General features: G+C 36.4%; 1 protein-coding gene across 1 annotated transcript in view; it reads left to right on the top strand.

Moving 5' to 3' along the window:
• Window positions 1-14,385, top strand: part of NSL1 (NSL1 component of MIS12 kinetochore complex) — a 33,784-nt gene extending 19,399 nt beyond the window's left edge. Inside the window, exons 5-6 of the mRNA XM_028125749.2 lie at window positions 12,361-12,428; window positions 13,692-14,385. Of these exons, the coding sequence (XP_027981550.1) occupies window positions 12,361-12,428; window positions 13,692-13,970 (347 nt within the window). The 3' untranslated portion in view covers window positions 13,971-14,385. The remainder of the gene's footprint in view (window positions 1-12,360; window positions 12,429-13,691) is intronic.
• Window positions 14,386-17,459: the final 3,074 nt, after the last annotated feature.

The raw sequence follows: 17,459 nt of genomic DNA, 5'->3' as shown, positions 1-17,459 counted from the left end.
GGCTCCCTTAAATTTCCATGTGAATTTTAGAATCGGTTTGTCAATTTCTGCAAAGAAGCCAGAGCTGGGATTTTGATAGGGATTGTGTTAAAATTGTAAATTAATCTGGGAGTAATGCTAACTTAGTATTAAGTTTTCCAATCCATGAACAACAGACATCTTTACATTTATTTAGACTTCTTTGATTTCTTCCAATGAGGTTTTCTAGTTTTTAGCACTTCTTTTTTTATGTCATTCCCAAGTGTTTTATTGTTTTGATGCTAATGTAATTGGAATTTTTAAAAATTTTATTTTCACTTTGTTCATTGCTATTGGTATAGGAATGGAATTGATTTTTATATATTGATCTTGCTGAACTCATTTATTAATTCTAATAGTTTTTTAGTGGACTCTTTAAAATTTTCTATATAAAAGATTATATCATATCATCTGCAAATAGGATAGTTTTACTTCGCCCTTTCCAATCTGCATGCCTGACATTCATTGTTGATAAGAAGTCTCTTGAGAGTCTATACTGCCATTCTTTTATAGATAGTCTGTTTTTTCTCTCCTGACTTTGTAGATTTTCTCTGCATTCTTAATGTTCTGCAGTTTTACCACAATATGTCTAGGTGTTTATTTTTAGTTATCTAGCATGGTGTTTGATGTGTCCTTTTTTCTTATTTTTTTTAACATTGAAAATAACTTTATTGCTTTTTCTTGATTATATAAGTACATTCACATTCTAAAAATGTCAAAAGTGTAAGAAATACTCATGATTATTGCTTGATTCCTACACCTTCAGTCCACCTGCAGGTCTTGCTGCCCTTACCTCGAAAACATATTCCAAATTTTCAGCCACTTTCCACCAAATCCATCACTACCTCTCTTACCCATGTTCTCTTAGCAAGATTACTATGATAGTCACCTCACCGGTCTCCTTCCTTGCATTCCAGTTTCCCACACAGCATCCAGAGAATTCCTTTCAAAGCATAATCAGATGATGTCACCCCTGCTTAAAACCCTGTAGTGGCTGCCCATCCTACTTCCCTTGGTTTACAAGATCCTCTCTGACTTGGTCCGTGGCTGCTTCTCTGATTTCATCTCTGACCTTGGTCTCTTATCATTCTCACCTTTTCCTTATTGTGCTGCAACCACACTAGCATTCTTGCAGTTTCCCCAAGGACATGCCAAACACACACTGGCCCTGTGGCTTTTGCACTTGCTGTTCCCTGGTTCCTATCTGAAACCACCTGCCTGACTCACTTCACTCAGCTCTCTGTTCAAAGTTACCTCATCAGAGAGGTCTTTCCTGATAACCTGTGTCACATTCCCTTCTAACCCCCTTGGTCATACTCTGTCCCCTTAATCTGCTTTTGTTTTTTTCACCGCTTAAATGACATATAATTTCTGCTTATTTTATCATCTTCATCCCTCCCCCCACTGTATTATAAACTCCCTGTGAACAAGGACTTTGTTTTGTACTTCTCTGTCCCCTGCTAACTCTCTAAGATCATTATCTGACATTGTACACTCAAGAAGTATCTATGAAATAAATACACAATTTTATATAAATTGATCATATATATTTAAAAAATATAGTATTCTATTTTTTACTTTTTGTTTTGGCTTCGTCTCTCCCTTCCATTCACTACACCTTCAGATATCCAATCTTAACCTGGTACAAATCCATTTATCCATCTTTCTCCACTCATACAATCATACAGGAATATATATGCACTGAACATTTGTGGGATAATTTATTTTACAGAAAATTGAGTCATGTATTCAAACTATGTGCAGTTTACTCTTTTAACCTAAGTATATGGTAGAAATCCTCCAATTCAACTGCCATAGATCTGTGTTTGTATTTTAAATTATGTTATATTTTTATACTTTTGTGCTCATAGTAAATGCAAGTTTAACATGAAATTTTAAATAACCAGTGGTGTATATATAAGTAGTAAATGAAAATCCTCCCAAGTCTGCCTGATCCCACACACCTTCAAATAGACAAGTACTTTGACAGTTTGATGTGTCTGGTTTTAGATCTTTATCAGTGTATTTGTGAGCAGACAGGCACAGGGGGTTTTGTTTTTTTTCCTATATCAGTATTACATAATACATTCTTGACTTTTTCACTCAACAATGTAACAATAGTTCAACTCTGCCTTTTATTGGTAATTTCTTTGTGCTTTGTACACACACAATTTTATTTAAATAGATTTATATACATTTTGGGGGGTGGGATTTTTATGTCTTGCTTGCATCCTTTTTCCTCCCATCTTCCACTCACATCTCCAAGTATACTTTCAATCAGAGGACTCCCATCTTCTAGAAAATCTTTAACTTAATCTTTCAACTTTGCTTCTTTATCAATTCTTCTATTTTTGTATTCTTGTTTTTATTTAATAATTTTTTTCTTTTGTACTGTGTATTATGATTTCCTTTAGCTATGAGAGGATCCTAAACTTTTTAAAAATTTAGATTGCTCTATTTTTAATGCCATCTGCAGTAAGTTTCTCACCTTGACACATTAGTTATGTTAGCTGTCATTCATGGTTGTGATTTCTTCATGTATTTTGGAATTTTGATTTGCAGACTCTTCTTCACTAAGATTATTTATGTACCTATTTCTTGTCACTGCTTTCCCCCCTTCCTGTCTAGTAGTTTTGTGGTTGCCTTTCATCTGGACCCTGAACAGTCTCAGCAAAGAACAAATCTTGAGTTGGCAGCATGGGGCCCCTGTTCCACTGTAATAGAGGAGATAGTGGATCTAGTCACTAAGTCAGCAGGCAGCTTGGTCCAGGCCCAGGCTTTGAGGCATTATCTGGCTCCCATCATTTCTAATGTACACCTCAGCTCCTGGCCATGGTTAATGGCAGGTCTTTTTCAGCCTCCTTTTCAGGGTAGGAAAACTCTATCTCAGCTGTTGGTTTCATACAGTGAAGCTGGCTCTTCCCATTTCCTGCTCCTCTGGAGCACTTTGGGTGGGCCCCTTTTATGTTATAGGAAGCAAATTCCTGGTTACCTACTGCCTACTTACCATCTGCTTACTGGTGGATCTGCAACTTTGGCCTGACTTACAGCTTTTTCTCTTTTACTTTTTTATAGTTCGTAGAAATGTTTATTTTGTATATGCTTTGGGATATCTTTTTAATTTTCTGTATTTATCCGATGATGTTTTGGACAAAGGTGGGGAGTTTTGTGAATTTTCAAGACCAAGTTGACCAGAAGTCTAACGATACTCTTAAAAACTACAAATCAGTTTTCATTCCTCTGCTTAAAATCCTAAAATCTTCTAATTGAATAATAATATTTCTTTTTTTTTCATTTTTTAAAAGATATTTATTGAGAGAGAGAGAGCACAAGAGGGAAGAGGGTCAGAGGGAGGAGCAGACTCCCTGCTGAGCGGGGAGCCTGATGCGGGACTCGATCCCGGGACTCCAGGATCATGACCTGAGCCGAAGGCAGTCACTTAACAAACTGAGCCACCCAGGCTCCCAATAATAATAACATTTCAAACTTCTTAACATTCCCTTCCATGATCTGGCCTCCACTTAACCTCTCCAAATTCATTTCAGGCACTTTCCTTTTTGCCATAGCCCTATGGTCCACCTTTCAGTTCTTTGAAAGTGCCTCACTTTCACACATGCTTTTCCCTGGTGCTTCTAAAGTTGGCATCTTCTCAATTTTTCTTTCTCATTTAAAGGCTGCCTCCTCAAGAGAGATCTTCCCTGACTACCATAATGACAATAGCCTCTCCCCAGTACTCTATCATAATACTTGTTTATTTCCTTAATAGCAGTTGTTACAATATATTTGTGTATTTCCTTGTTTATGGTCTCACAAAACTGAAAGCTCCATGAGCTTTTTTACTTTGCATTTGCATTGTATGTGACCAGTATATAGCACCATGCTGAATAAATATTGAGTGACTATTATTCATCCATGCACTCATCATATTTATCAAATGTCTACGATATGCTGGAACTGTTCTCACTGTAGAGGATATAATGTTGAGCAACACAAACACGGTCCCTGTTCTATGGAAATTATGTTCTAGTTGGGAAAAGAAAAGTATAAACATATGAAAGTAAACAATCAGTGGTAGGGTGATGTGTTTAGGTGATGGAAAACACTTTCTGGGGAAGTAACAAGAAGGAATTTATCTTATGACAAGAGGAAGAGCTTTTCAGTTAGGGAAGAGCTAGAACAAGGTTCCTAAGTCAAGAGTGAGCTTGAATATTTATGGAGTAAAAGACCACTGAGACTCCAGTGGAGGGAATAGTGGGAAAGAACATTACAGGATAATGTTAGAGACTTGGCCCAGGCCAGCAAACACAGGCTAGGAGTTTGAAAATATATGGTACCTTAAAAGAGATAAAACTCTTCAGTACAGAAGATGCTGGTGAGGTGCAGGTGGGCATGCATATAGAGGATTATATATATCTGCGACCTAGTAGGTGTGTTCAACAGTTCTGTTTAAGTTGTAGCAAAGGGTTACCTTCCAGAAGTCATAAATCACTGCTTAGATTTTTGTTTCATTTTCACCAAACGTGCTGCTTTTCAATTATTGTTCTTTTTCATGCCTTTAGTTATCCCTTTAGCAACCAGTATAAGCCAGACATGCATGTAATGCATGCTTGCTTGCTCATTTATGCACATAAAATACACTGGGAATAGAAAGGAAGCCCTCAGTTAGTGCTTTTTTGCTGAATGTCTACATTCGTGCAGGCTTTTAGAAGTTCATGTTTCCCAGTTTAGTCAGTGCAGTGACCTGAAAGCAAAACTAGGTTGATTACCCAATCTTTCATTTCCGCTTTTTTATTTCCCTATGTTTTAGAAAGCAAGTGCCTAGGGAAGGCAGTGTCCTCAAGAGTGCCTACTTCCACATTTTTAAGAGCAAACTTTTTTTTTTAATATCCTTGCAGCAATCCTCTGATTAGTTGTCTACCAGTAAGAAGAGTTTTCATTTGTCAGTTATACCCTTTTGTGATCCTGTTAGTAAAACTAATAATTGCTTCTATATTGTCTTCTTTTTTAAAAAAGGTCTTTGAAGTTAATTGAAGAGCCTCCCTTTCCCTCCGCCCCTCGTCCTTCACTAAATATGTACAGATGACAAGGAGCTATTTTAAGTTTCTCTACAGTAGACTTGATACTTCCAGTTCTTTTGCTTACCCTACAAGCAGAAGACTTAGAGACAGTTCCTCTTCTTTCCTAATAATGCCAACTTGCTTAAGCCACTGCCAGAATATTTACAGGTGGTTACCCACTTACAAATGGTTGTTTCAAAAATTCTTATTCAATCTGAGCTTTGGAATTTGAAATGCATTTCCCCTCTGAAAAAATTTGCAAGTGGTATTATAAATGGGTAAGTTTCTAGGCTACCCTTTAAAGACCTATTTTTTCCTATATAATGTAGCTGAAATACTACCCATTTATGTTGAAAATTATTAGGAAAATCATCTTTCAGATGCACATTAGTTCCACTACAGATGTTTAAATAGGATTTGGAGGGAACAGTTTGGATCCCTAAACACCTTTGCAGTGAGAGGATAGTGGAGTCACAAAGATGTCCCCATGAAGGCTGTGGAGAGAAAGCCGTTGAGAACGCTTCTGAAGGAAGCCCATCTGCAGTCTCTTAGCTGGCGGGGACTAGCCATCTGCATGTGATACATTATTCAGTCAGATGTTTGTATATCAGGACTACCTATATGCTCTTACCAGTTACAAGAAGTGAAAAATTCATTTAAAATAATCTTGAGTGAGGGAGTGAAAGTTTATATATTTTGAAAATTTCTAAGCAGATATTAATGTTGGAAAATGCTTTTTTGATGCATTTATAGGCAACATATTCACATATTTAGTGATCATTTTTAATTATGTGTTTGTTTTCCCCCCTCTAGTGCTTTTTAAAATCTTTGTGTGCTTGGTTTTATTCCTAAAATTATTGATGTTCCTTAGTTTTCAATGAAAGGAATTTAATTCACTTAAAAAAAAGGATACTGTAATGTTAATTGTTAAAACAGAGTTAACTCTAGAATTGTTCTATTTTCATAGTTTTTTACCAGACATAATTTCTTTTTATTTCAAGAGATTTTTATTATGTTGGAGCTAACTTTTGACCATTTGTTAATTTATATTCTTATGAGTATAGTATAATTCTGGACAAAGGGGTATTTTAGAAAGTTACACATAAAATATAAAACAGCGTATGCTTTGAATTCTAGGAAATGTGGGTTCTAATTCTATTCTAGATCAGTTCTCAGTTCTCGCAGCTTCTGTTTTCTTATCTATAAAAGGAGGCTGATGAAACCTGTTTGCTTCACAGGGTTGTTAATGGTTATTACACAAGATTGATTGGCAATGGATGCCACCCCATACTACCATAGGAGTGGGCTGTTGGGATTAAGTAGAGACAGATGTCATGCCATTGTGTTTCTCATCTCTGTACTCGTGTTTTCTTTTCATAGTCAAGTTTCTCAAAGAATAAACTGCATTCACCAGCTTCACTTTTAATCTCTCATTTTTGTCAAAAACTCAGTAGTATTTAGTATTTATATTGTTGTGACTATATAAATGTTCATTATGAGTCAGGTAATCATTACTATGAGTGTATTTTTCTTGAACAGCTTCTTATCCTTCAGAATGACAATTGCTTTATTTTTGTTTGTTTTGTTTTCTGTTGTGTCTATCACTAATTCTTTCCCAAACTCTTCAATAGAACTATGAAATTCCTCTCAATATGGTAAACACTTAAGGTTATCCATCAGATCCATTTTAAAACCTTTTCCTTTTTCTTGGAGATATTCCTCTGGGAGCCTTTTGTCTTCCTATTCTAATCTGGACTGGTTGCTGTCTAGGCCTCTGCAAAGCTTTTGTCCCATCTGTTCCTTTCCTCATCATCCTAGGAATTTCCTGTACTTCTGTTTTGAATCATGTTTCCTGGTTCCTGTGTTTTCTTCTTTCTTGATTTATTCCCTTGTTTTGGTATAGCACATCCTCTACCACCAACCTCCTATTCCCACTCACCCCAGCCATCTAGCAGCAGATCCTCTTCTATGGAGACTTTCTGGTAACACCTGTGAAGCTTCTACTCTTCTTTCAATTCCCAACTCACCCTTCTTTGTGCCTCTACAGCACACTCTTGTCATAGCCTTGTTTCATCGTACATATTGAGCACCTGCTCTACATGTCAGGCACTGTGTTCGACACTAGGGAGTCCAAGGTTAAGAGAATGAGGTTCTTGTTCCCAAGAAGTGCTAACAGATAAGAACACCATGGTTCTCACTGGAGACAGTACTGCCCCCTAGTGGCCCTTTTGAAAAAGTGAGGGAAATTTTTGGTTACCACAGTAATGGAGAGGGTACGGCTGACATTTTGTATTCAGGAGCCAGGAATACTAAATGTCTTATATGTCCAACACAACTTTAGAATATGCCACCAGAAATTCATGTGTAAAAATCTTTATAATTATCCAAACCTGGGACCTAACTCCATTTTACACATAAACTACTCTTGGCACTTTTACATTGTCATTGCTTGTGTGACAGGTAACAGCTATTGTCCATAAATATGGGTTTATAGACAGTTTTTTTTTTTCAAAATAGCATGTGTTTATACAAAAATTCAGAATCCCTTGGATGATAGATTATTTTGTAAATCATGCAGTAATAATGAAGAATATAAATTAGCATACCCTATAAATGAAAGTAAGATAACTTTCTAGAGTAGATGTTAAAAAAGATTCTGTTCATTATTGTGTGGATGTGTGTATAAATTGAGGTATAACATACAGTGCATAGTTTGATGAATTCATACACAAGCATACACATAAACACATGTAACTGCCACCTTGATCTAGATATGCTGAGTGCATGGTTGGGAAACATAGGACAAACTTATTGGTAAACAGTATGTTATATTTTCAAATAATGTGCCCATTATGTTTTCATGTATACAATAAGTACAATTGAAAGTATCCAAAAAGTCTAGAAACGAGGAAAATAGTGTATTATGTATTAACAATTGGATCCATTGCCTTAACTTTATAAATATTTTACCTGAAAAGGTAATTTGAGTTTAAAGAAAAAGATATTGAGTATATTATCTGAAAATGTAACTAACACATATTTATCCTGCTTTCTGACTTTAGGGACAGTCTGTACTGTGTAATATTTCCAGTACCCAAAGCAGTTTCCTTACCTTCCTTTCTGGTTAGTACTCCCCAGCCATCAGAGGTAACCACTATTCTGACTTGCATCATCATATTTCTTCAAATATTCCTTCTCTGTTAGTCAACATGTGCAGGAAAGGTAAATAAAACTTTTAAAAAGAAACAAACTAAACAAACGAATCTTTGCAACAAGTGCTACATTTTATCAGTCTATGAAATGTTTTAGGTTCAGTTACAACTTTCATACTCCTTTTTTTTCAAAGGACAGTGAATTAGCATTTCAAACAGCATTTTTAACTGAAAATGATTTTGGTACAGTATGTGGTTATTACAAAAGCAAAAAAGCTGATGGAAAAAATACGTTATAGAAGATTTGAGAGTCCTTTTAAATAGGACTAAAACTAAATGTTACTAAGTTAATGGAAACCTAAAATGTAGGAATCTCATTTTTTTTTAATTAATAGAAATGATTTTTTCCTTCATTATTATTTTTTTTTTTTTAGAGAGCATGTATGTGGGGGTGCAAGCCGGGGCGGGGGGGGTGCAGAGGGAGAGTGAGAGAGAGAAAATCTTAAGCGGGCTCCACGCTGACATGGGGCTCAATCTCACAACCCTGAGATCATGACCTGAACTGAAATCAAGAGTCAGATGCTTAACTGACTGAGCCACCCAGGCGCCCAAGAAATGATTTTAAAATACTTCCTATTATTGCCGCACTAAATTCTAAAAATTATATTTCTGTATAATGATAAATTATGTGACTATTAAAATTTTAATATTAAAAAATCTGTTTAAAATTCTGATTATATTTTTAGATGCCTTATGTTTAGTCTTATTCAGAATCTATCCCCAGAGATCTATCCACAATCCAGAATTGATCCACAGAGGTCAACCATGTATCTTCTCTGTAGTTTCTCATATTCTTGTTTTGGCCCCGTCTATCCTGTGTTCCTCATCGCCTTTTGATAGTATGATCGCTGAAGTCTTTAAGTAAATGTATATACTAAATGTAGTCTGAATTATGGTGCAATTGCAGAGTAGGATTTAATCTTACACATTCCCATATTATAAGGTAGGGAATGATTTTGACATGACATTTTTAATAAGGCCATTTCATTTGTAGAAATATTGCACCTTCTAATTGTCACCCTTTCAACAGCCTATACTTTGTCTCAGTAGGTTATCCATACTCCATTATTTCCTCCTTATCATATTCAAATAGTATGTTAATTCTCATAAAACACTAATTTTTCTATTTCTGTATATCTGATCTTTTGTTTTCTATGTAGAATGACTTCTGATATAAATTTTCTTAAATCCAAACTTAGTATAATAGGTACAATTATTTGAGTACTTCATTATGTCTTCTGATATGGTTGGATATGAACATATTAAACATATTAATATTTTATTATGATAAATGTCTGTTTTTCCTTTGTATTTTTATTTATATGTACAAAAATATCATTATGAATTTTTTTGGAATAGTAAGGGGAACTTTACGAAATATGTTCTAAAGGGGGAAGTTGGGTCTGATGAGGTTGAGAAACTGTTCTAAACAAATCAGTGCAGTGAAGTCTTCCAGGTATTCTACTAGAACTGTCAGGACACAGTGGCAGTCTGTAGCCCGGGAATGCTCAGTTCAGGCAGAGGGTGGAATTCGTGGCAGGGATCATGGAAACGTGAGACTGCACAGGAAAAGTTTGGTTTGTTCTGTGTGTTTCTGTGTGTCTCTCTTTTCTAACCTGAAAGTTCCTTGAGGGGCAGAGACCATTTTTCCTTACTCTGAGTCCCTGGTGCTGGGCCTAGTCCATGGAAAATACATAATAAATGTTGGAAGAATGGGCAACTCCCACACAGGTATGTAAGTTTGAGGGAGAGACCTGAAGGGTGGGCTTGTCCAGAAGCCAGATTGCTGCAAGGGTACCAAGACATGGATCATGTATTTGCGTACTCAGAAGGAAATTTAATAATTGCCTAAGTACTTTGGGGAAATCTCCCTAAATCTTAAAAGAATTGAAATTAGCATATTAATCTAAGGCAAGGGTCCTTAGAATAAAGGGGGATTATGAATTTGGATAGAAAAAAATTACATTATTTTTACTAACCTCAGACTGAAATTTAACATTTCCTTCAGTGTTAAATGTAGGTCACAGTGGTAGTATTAGCAGTAACTGTAATGTTTTTTGCTACTAAAAGCCATAGATATTTTCTTTTTTTTTTTTAAAGATTTTATTTATTTATTTGAGAGAGAGAATGAGAGAGAGAGAGAGAGAGCACATGAAAGGAGGGAGGGTTAGAGGGAGAAGCAGACTCCCTGCTGAGCAGGGAGCCCAATGCGGGACTTGATCCTGGAACTCCAGGATCATGACCTGAGCCGAAGGCAGTTGCTTAACCAACTGAGCCACCCAGGCGCCCCAGCCATAGATATTTTCAATTTCAGTTGTTGGAGGTACCTCACAATATTGTTTATGCTCATTATTTTCATATTGTAATTATTAGACCTGCCGTTTGATCTTGTTACTTAAACCATTAATAAAGAAGCACATGTATTACCTATCACAACTTTGTAATAATTGTATTTTTAAATTTTATTTTAAAACATTCTGAAATTCTAGAGTAAGCAAAAACAGTGTTATAATGATAGAAATCAGATGAGTGGTTGCTTCTTGTAGAGAAGGTTGATTGGGAAAGGGATACAAAAGAACTTTCTAGGGTGATGGAAGTGTCCTATGCATGGTATGCATGTATCACAGGTGACTGAATGTTAAACTTGAGATCTGCATTTCTCTGTATGTAAATTATACCTCAAAAAACGAATACATTTAGAACTATTCTTAGAAGGTGTCTGTAGGCTGCATCAGATTGCCAAAGAAGTCTCTGGTAGCAAAGATGGTTAAGAGGCCTTTTTCTGAGGCCATCCTGTTGCCTTTGCCTTTCTCTTTCTTTGAGTATCCTGTTTTTCCCAGTTACTTTTGCGATTCATTTCCCCTTTTTTCTAAATGTGTTCTCACTTTTTTGACCTAAGGAAAGGCAGAAAAGAAAAATAGCAGCTATGAAAGAAATTTTTTGCTTGGTTGTTTGCCCCTTTCTTGAAGCCAGTAAGGCTGTAGCTCTCCTAACATGGTTATGTATTTGCTAAGAACTAACTTGTAGATGATTTCAAAATGGAATGATTTTTCTTATCCAGTTTTGCTTGGAATTTTAGTAGGATTTTTATCCCTTTGTATCATTTAATATGCAGTTCTGTTGTGAAGTAGCCATGAACATTTATAACAAAGATTGGAAGGAAATAAAATGTATTAGGAATCAGAAAAGCATCAAAGAAGGAAGGAAAGAAAAATTAATATTACAGTCTAATCCAGATTTTTTCCCCAGAAATCCCATCTAGGTATCCTCAATGCAGTATGATAGTATATATTCCAAATTCAAATATGTTTTACTTATATAAAACTCAAAGTAATACACATATCAAATATTAGCCTATATCTATTTAAAATGTGACAGGGCTTGAAGATTTAAAAAAAAATTTTTTTTTAAGATTTTATTTATTTATTTGAGAGAGGTGGGGGGAGAGCACAGAAGGAGAAGCAGACTCCCTGCTGAGCAGAGAGCCCGATGTGGGGCTCGATCCCAGGATCCTGGAATCATGACCTGAGCAGACGCTTAACCGACTGAGCCACCCAGATTTTCCTCTTTTTTTTTTTAAGATTATTTATTTATTTGACAGAGAGAGAGAGACACAGCGAGAGAGGGAACACAAGCAGGGGGAGAGGGAGAAGCAGGCTTCCCGCTGAGCAGGGAGCCCAATGTGGGGCTCGATCCCAGGACCCCGGGACCATGACCTGAGCCGAAGGCAGCCGCTTAATGACCAAGCCACCCAGGCACCCTGGGCTTGAAGATGTTAAACACAGTGTAGATATGTGTAGAACAAACACTGGGCTATTAGTGGCACCCAGTGCTAAGACTACTCCTAATATAACTCTTGTTGCCTATCATCTTATAACTGTTAGTTTTTCTCTACTGTTCTAACATTTCCACAGTCTTTATTTTAGGACACTTATTTTAATAGATTACAAAATGTTCTAAGAAAGATTGAGCTAAGGTGGATAGTCCTAACAGATTTTTGTCCAAATACTATCTGTGTCTTTTATGACTTGGTATTAGATAAAAAACCTTACTATTTGGCGGTTTCTTTGCAGCCTCTCGTGTGGAAAATTTGAAATGCAGAGGAGAAACAGTAGCTAAGGAGATCAGTGAAGCCATGAAGGTAAAAGCTACATGCTAAAAAGTTATAAAATGAACAATATGTAGCTAGGTATTTGCTTTCAACATCCATATGTATTTTAGTCTATTGTAACAGGAATTCTCAGTAGTCTTTTAAGTAGATCTTTAATGAATTTATTAAAGTGACAGTAACATTGAGAATAACTAACATTTAGTAGGCACCAGTATGTGCCAGTATTATATTTAGCTTCTTTGAAGATTGATTATATTTTTGAATTTTGAGAGTTAGCAGTCTATCAAACAAGTTTGGATAATAATATCACTTAACATTTAGTGAGCATTTATGGGTCAGGCACCATCTAACTGCTTTACATATATTATCTTATTTAATCCTTGCAATAATCCTCTGAGGTAGATACTGCTAATATCCCTATTTTATATTTTAGAAACTGAGGCACAGAGAGAGGCTATAGATTGCCCAAATAAATAAATGAGTCAGGACTTAAACCCTGGATATTTGGCTCTAGAGCCTAGATATATTCTTAACTGCTATATTATGCTGCATATCCAACTTGGATATCTTAATATTATCATAATAAAATTGTTTATCTTCTTGACATTTATTTTATGCATACAGGGAAACATTTGGATTCCTAGTGTATGAAAATTACTTTAAAACTCCTCTAAATCTCCCATGTTCTGATAATTTTCTGTAACATTCTTTTGTGGTTTGTATTGATTCCATGATTTTCTGATACTCATAGCATTTTCTTTATCAGTAGTTGGCAAACTGGTGGGCAGGCAAAAACCCAGCCTTGCCACTTGTCTTTGTAAATAAAAATTCATTGGAACACAGCTATTTCTATCCATTTATTTATTGTCCGTGGCTTCTTTACATTACAATGGCAGAGTTGAGTAATTGTGACAGAGATGTAAGGCCCTTTACAGGAAAAATGTACTGATTCCTGTTCTTGATGATCAAGATTTCTAAAATACTTATTATCCTAAAATATGGAATTTCAGACATTAAATCCTTGGCTCTGAAATTCTGTTACTTCCTGCTGCCAAAGTTTTATTTTACTACCAGACATCGTAAGAATAGAATGTATCTTTTAGTTTTAGTTTTTGGTTAAAATCCTCAACTAATACTGGTATTTTAAGGTAAAGCCAATATCCATTACCCAAATAATTAGGTCTTAGAAAAAGCCTTGACCTGAAGAATTAGAATCTAGAGTGTTGTATCTGTCTCTGTGTGTTTGTGTTCCAACCTGAAATTAATGTTAAGTATTACTGTTGTTTGTTTAAGTCCTTGCCTGCATTAATTGAACAAGGAGATGGATTTTCCCAAGTCTTAAAGATGCAGCCTATTATCCAGCTCCAGAGAGTCCACCAAGAAGTCTTTTCTGGTTGTTGTAGGAAACCAGATGTTACACCTGAGAGCTTTATAACACAAATAGAAACCACACCAACAGAGACTTCAACCAGGAAAGCCACTGACCTGGTCTTGAAAAGAAGGCGAACTAAAGACTGCCCCCAGAGAAAATGGTATCCACTACGGCCAAAGAGAATTAATCTTGACACGTAAGCTCTTGTTTGTCTTGAGAGTTGAAATTTGGCACTGTCAACATTTAGATTACAGCCCGATTCCTAGACAGGAAAAGACAAATAACTCTTTAACTAGTGATTCCTTTATACAAATATAGTAGCTCTATGCTGGGATATAATGTAATAGTTGTATTTCCTTATTATTTCGTCTTTAGTAGATGAAAAGTATATTTTTTGAATATTGGCACAAAGCCCATTAGTGGGCATTAAGAGTGCAAGCTTAAATGTCCTTAAATGTAATCAACTCTTGGCTGCCTTACAGCTTTTGTGGAATATCATGAGTAACACATTCTATTGGATTTCTAGTATACATCTTTTAAAAAGAGCAGTATCACAGTTGTCTCTAAGTGCTAAAAGTAATCATCAGTTCTGTTTAGGAGCTAGGAGCAGATAAAGTCCCCCCCCCCCCCCAGTGCAGTTTGATTTATCACATTGATATGCAGATAAGAAGACTGGCTTTGACTTTGTTACTCTAAATTCAGCTAATTTGGATTTGTGGTATTATTTTTAGGATTTTTTTGTTTTTGTTTTGTAAGACAGACGACTTAATTATGTAAGACTTTTTCTTAGAAATAAAAATTGGCATGTAGCCAATGTTTCTTTCCACACTTATTTTCTACAGGCCTTTCAACTTGGTACTAAGGGTTTCTTTTCAAGATTTCTCATATCTTTGTACATGATTGCAGTTCAAAAATATATATTGGATTAAAAATTAACAAATTGTCATTGTGGAACAAATATAGATGCAATCATACTGAACTATTTTACGTTTAAGGATGTTTATTTATCAAGGATGTTATTGGTAGAACGCTGAGGAAGCTATATCGCCTATAGCTCTAACATTTCACTATAGTTATAGCTCTTACTGTGTCTCTTCCTCACATTAGTACAATGTAGGCAGGGCCATCCAACTTTTCTCCTTTTCTCCTTTGATGACTGTATAACTTCATTCATTTGCAGAGGAATTTACTAATCATGACGTTGGGAAATCTGTACTTCTTATTTACTATGTCTTACCAATCAAATATCTAAATGTGATAGAAAGTGTGTCTCAGTGAAAAAAATTTACAAAGCCACTTTATTGCACTCTGTATTTTAATTTACAATTTTAGATCTGTATATCTGTAATAACAGTGTGTTTTTAATTAAAATAATGTACAAAGACTGAAATCTTGATACTGTGTATTTTTTTAGTTGTAGACATCTTGAACTCAGCTTTAGTTGAATGGTAGGTAAGCATCTTGCCTTTCAGAACATAATAAATTTCCCTTTAAAATTGTTTTGAAGCTACAGAATATTGTTATTCTAATACAGTGCTATGTTTTTTATAGTATAAAATTCTTATGAGTTGTTTCATTTCAATAGCCTGTAAACAAAACAATTATTGTTTTTTTTTTTTAAAGATTTTATTTATTTATTTATTCAACAGAGAGAGACAGCGAGAGAGGGAACACAAGCAGGGGGAGTGGGAGAGGGAGATGCAGGCTTCCTGCCGAGCAGAGAGCTCAATGTGGGACTCGATCCCAGGACCCCAGGATCATGACCCAAGCCGAAGGCAGACACTTAACGACTGAGCCACCCAGGCGCCCCATCAAAACAATTACTGTTAATTCTAGATTAGATAATTGCATTGTGATTATATAAGAAAATGCCTTCCTTTTTTAAGAGATACATATTAAGATACATAGAATTTAATGACTCGATGTCTTGGATTTGCTCTGAAATATGTCAACAAAGAAGAAAAAGAAAAGGAATAGATTAAGTAAATGTGACAAAAATCTTAATAATGTTAGATCTGTGTGATGTATACATCTTTCTACTCTTGTACCTGTTTGGAAATTTGTATAATTTTTTAAAAAGTTTGTTATATTTTAAAGTTCCCAGACAACTGAAATTTGAAATCCCTCAGAGAGCCCAGAGTGTCACTCCACAGTTATAGCAGAGTTCCAAATGAAATACCACCGGGGAGGACAGTATATTAGCCTTATTAACTAGGATAAGCCTGGCTGATATCAGTAAAAGTGTTGGGTAAGTATACTTTTTTTTAATTAATTTTTTTTTTAGTAGTCTCTACACCCAATGTGGGGCTTGGACTCATGACCCCAAGATCAAGAGTCACATGCTTTTCCGACTGAGCCAGCCAGGTGCCCAAAGTGTACATTTTTAGGAAGAGAAATTGGATTCCTGCATAAGACAAGAGTTAGCTAACTAAGATTATGAAAAGTAAGACAGTCTGTAGTTGTAGGCAATGTTGAAGGAAAACAAAATCAAATGTTGGCCTCCTTATGGTAAAAAGACTGGATTGGATGGAGTCTTAAAATTTGCTTTCAGCAGGGCCGCCTGGGTGGCTCAGTTATTAAGCGTCTGCCTTCGGCTCAGGTCATGATCCCAGGGTCCCGGGATGGAGCCCCATGTCGGGCTCCCTGCTCGGCGGGAAGCCTGCTTCTCCCTCTCCCACTCCCCCTGCTTGTGTTCCCTCTCTCGCTGTCTCTCTCTCTCTCAAATAAATTCTTAAAAAAAAAATTGCTTTCAGCAGAAACAAGACAAAAAAGCACAGCACAAGAAGGTCAAATCCAGTTCCAAGGGAGAGAGAACACTGTTAAAGCAGCTGGTTTCTTTTTTATTTTTTTTTAAGATTTTATTTATTTGACAGAGAAAGACACAGTGAGAGAGGGAACACAAGCAGGGGGAGTGGGAGAGGGAGAAGCAGGCTTCCTACAGAGCAGGGAGCCCGATGCGGGGCTCGATCCCAGGACCCTGGGATCATGACCTGAGCCGAAGGCAGACACTTAACGACGGAGCCACCCAGGCACCCCAAGCAGCTGGTTTCTTTCTTTCTTTTTTTTTTTAAAGACTTTATTTATTTATGTGAGAGAGAGAGAGAATGAGAGAGAGAGAGCATGAGAGGGGGGAGGGTCAGAGGGAGAAGCAGACTCCCTGTTGAGCAGGGAGCCCAATATGGGACTCGATCCCGGGACCCCAGGATCACGACCTGAGCTGAAGGCAGTCGCTTAACCAACTGAGCCACCCAGACACCCCCAAGCAGCTGGTTTCTGAAAGAAGTGAAGGAAAATCTGTTTTCTAATCTTCAGCCATTGGAAACTATTAGTCTGATTGAGTTGCTATAACAAAATATTAGACTGGATGGCTTCAAAAACAAATTTAATTTCTTATATTTCTGGAGGCTTAAAGTCCATGACCAAGATGCTAACAAATTCAGTTTCTGGTGAGGTCTCTCTTCCTTTGTATATGTGTGGGGGTGGGTGGCGGTCCTTCTTAGAAGGACATTAATACTGTTGGATCATGGTCCCACCCATATGACCTCATTTACCCTTAATTATTCTCTCAGAGGCCCCCATCTCCAAATAGAGCCCACAATGGGGGTTAGGGCTTCAACCAGGGATCTTGAGGGGACACAAACATTCAGTCCATAATGGTAGACAAGGGTGCCTGGGTGGCTCAGTCATTA

Source organism: Eumetopias jubatus, unplaced genomic scaffold, assembly GCF_037043125.1.
Source record: "Eumetopias jubatus isolate StellerSeaLion01/CBP00866 unplaced genomic scaffold, mEumJub1_p1.0 scaffold_12, whole genome shotgun sequence".
Lineage (NCBI taxonomy): Eukaryota > Metazoa > Chordata > Mammalia > Carnivora > Otariidae > Eumetopias > Eumetopias jubatus.
This window is presented reverse-complemented; position numbering and strand designations above follow the sequence as displayed.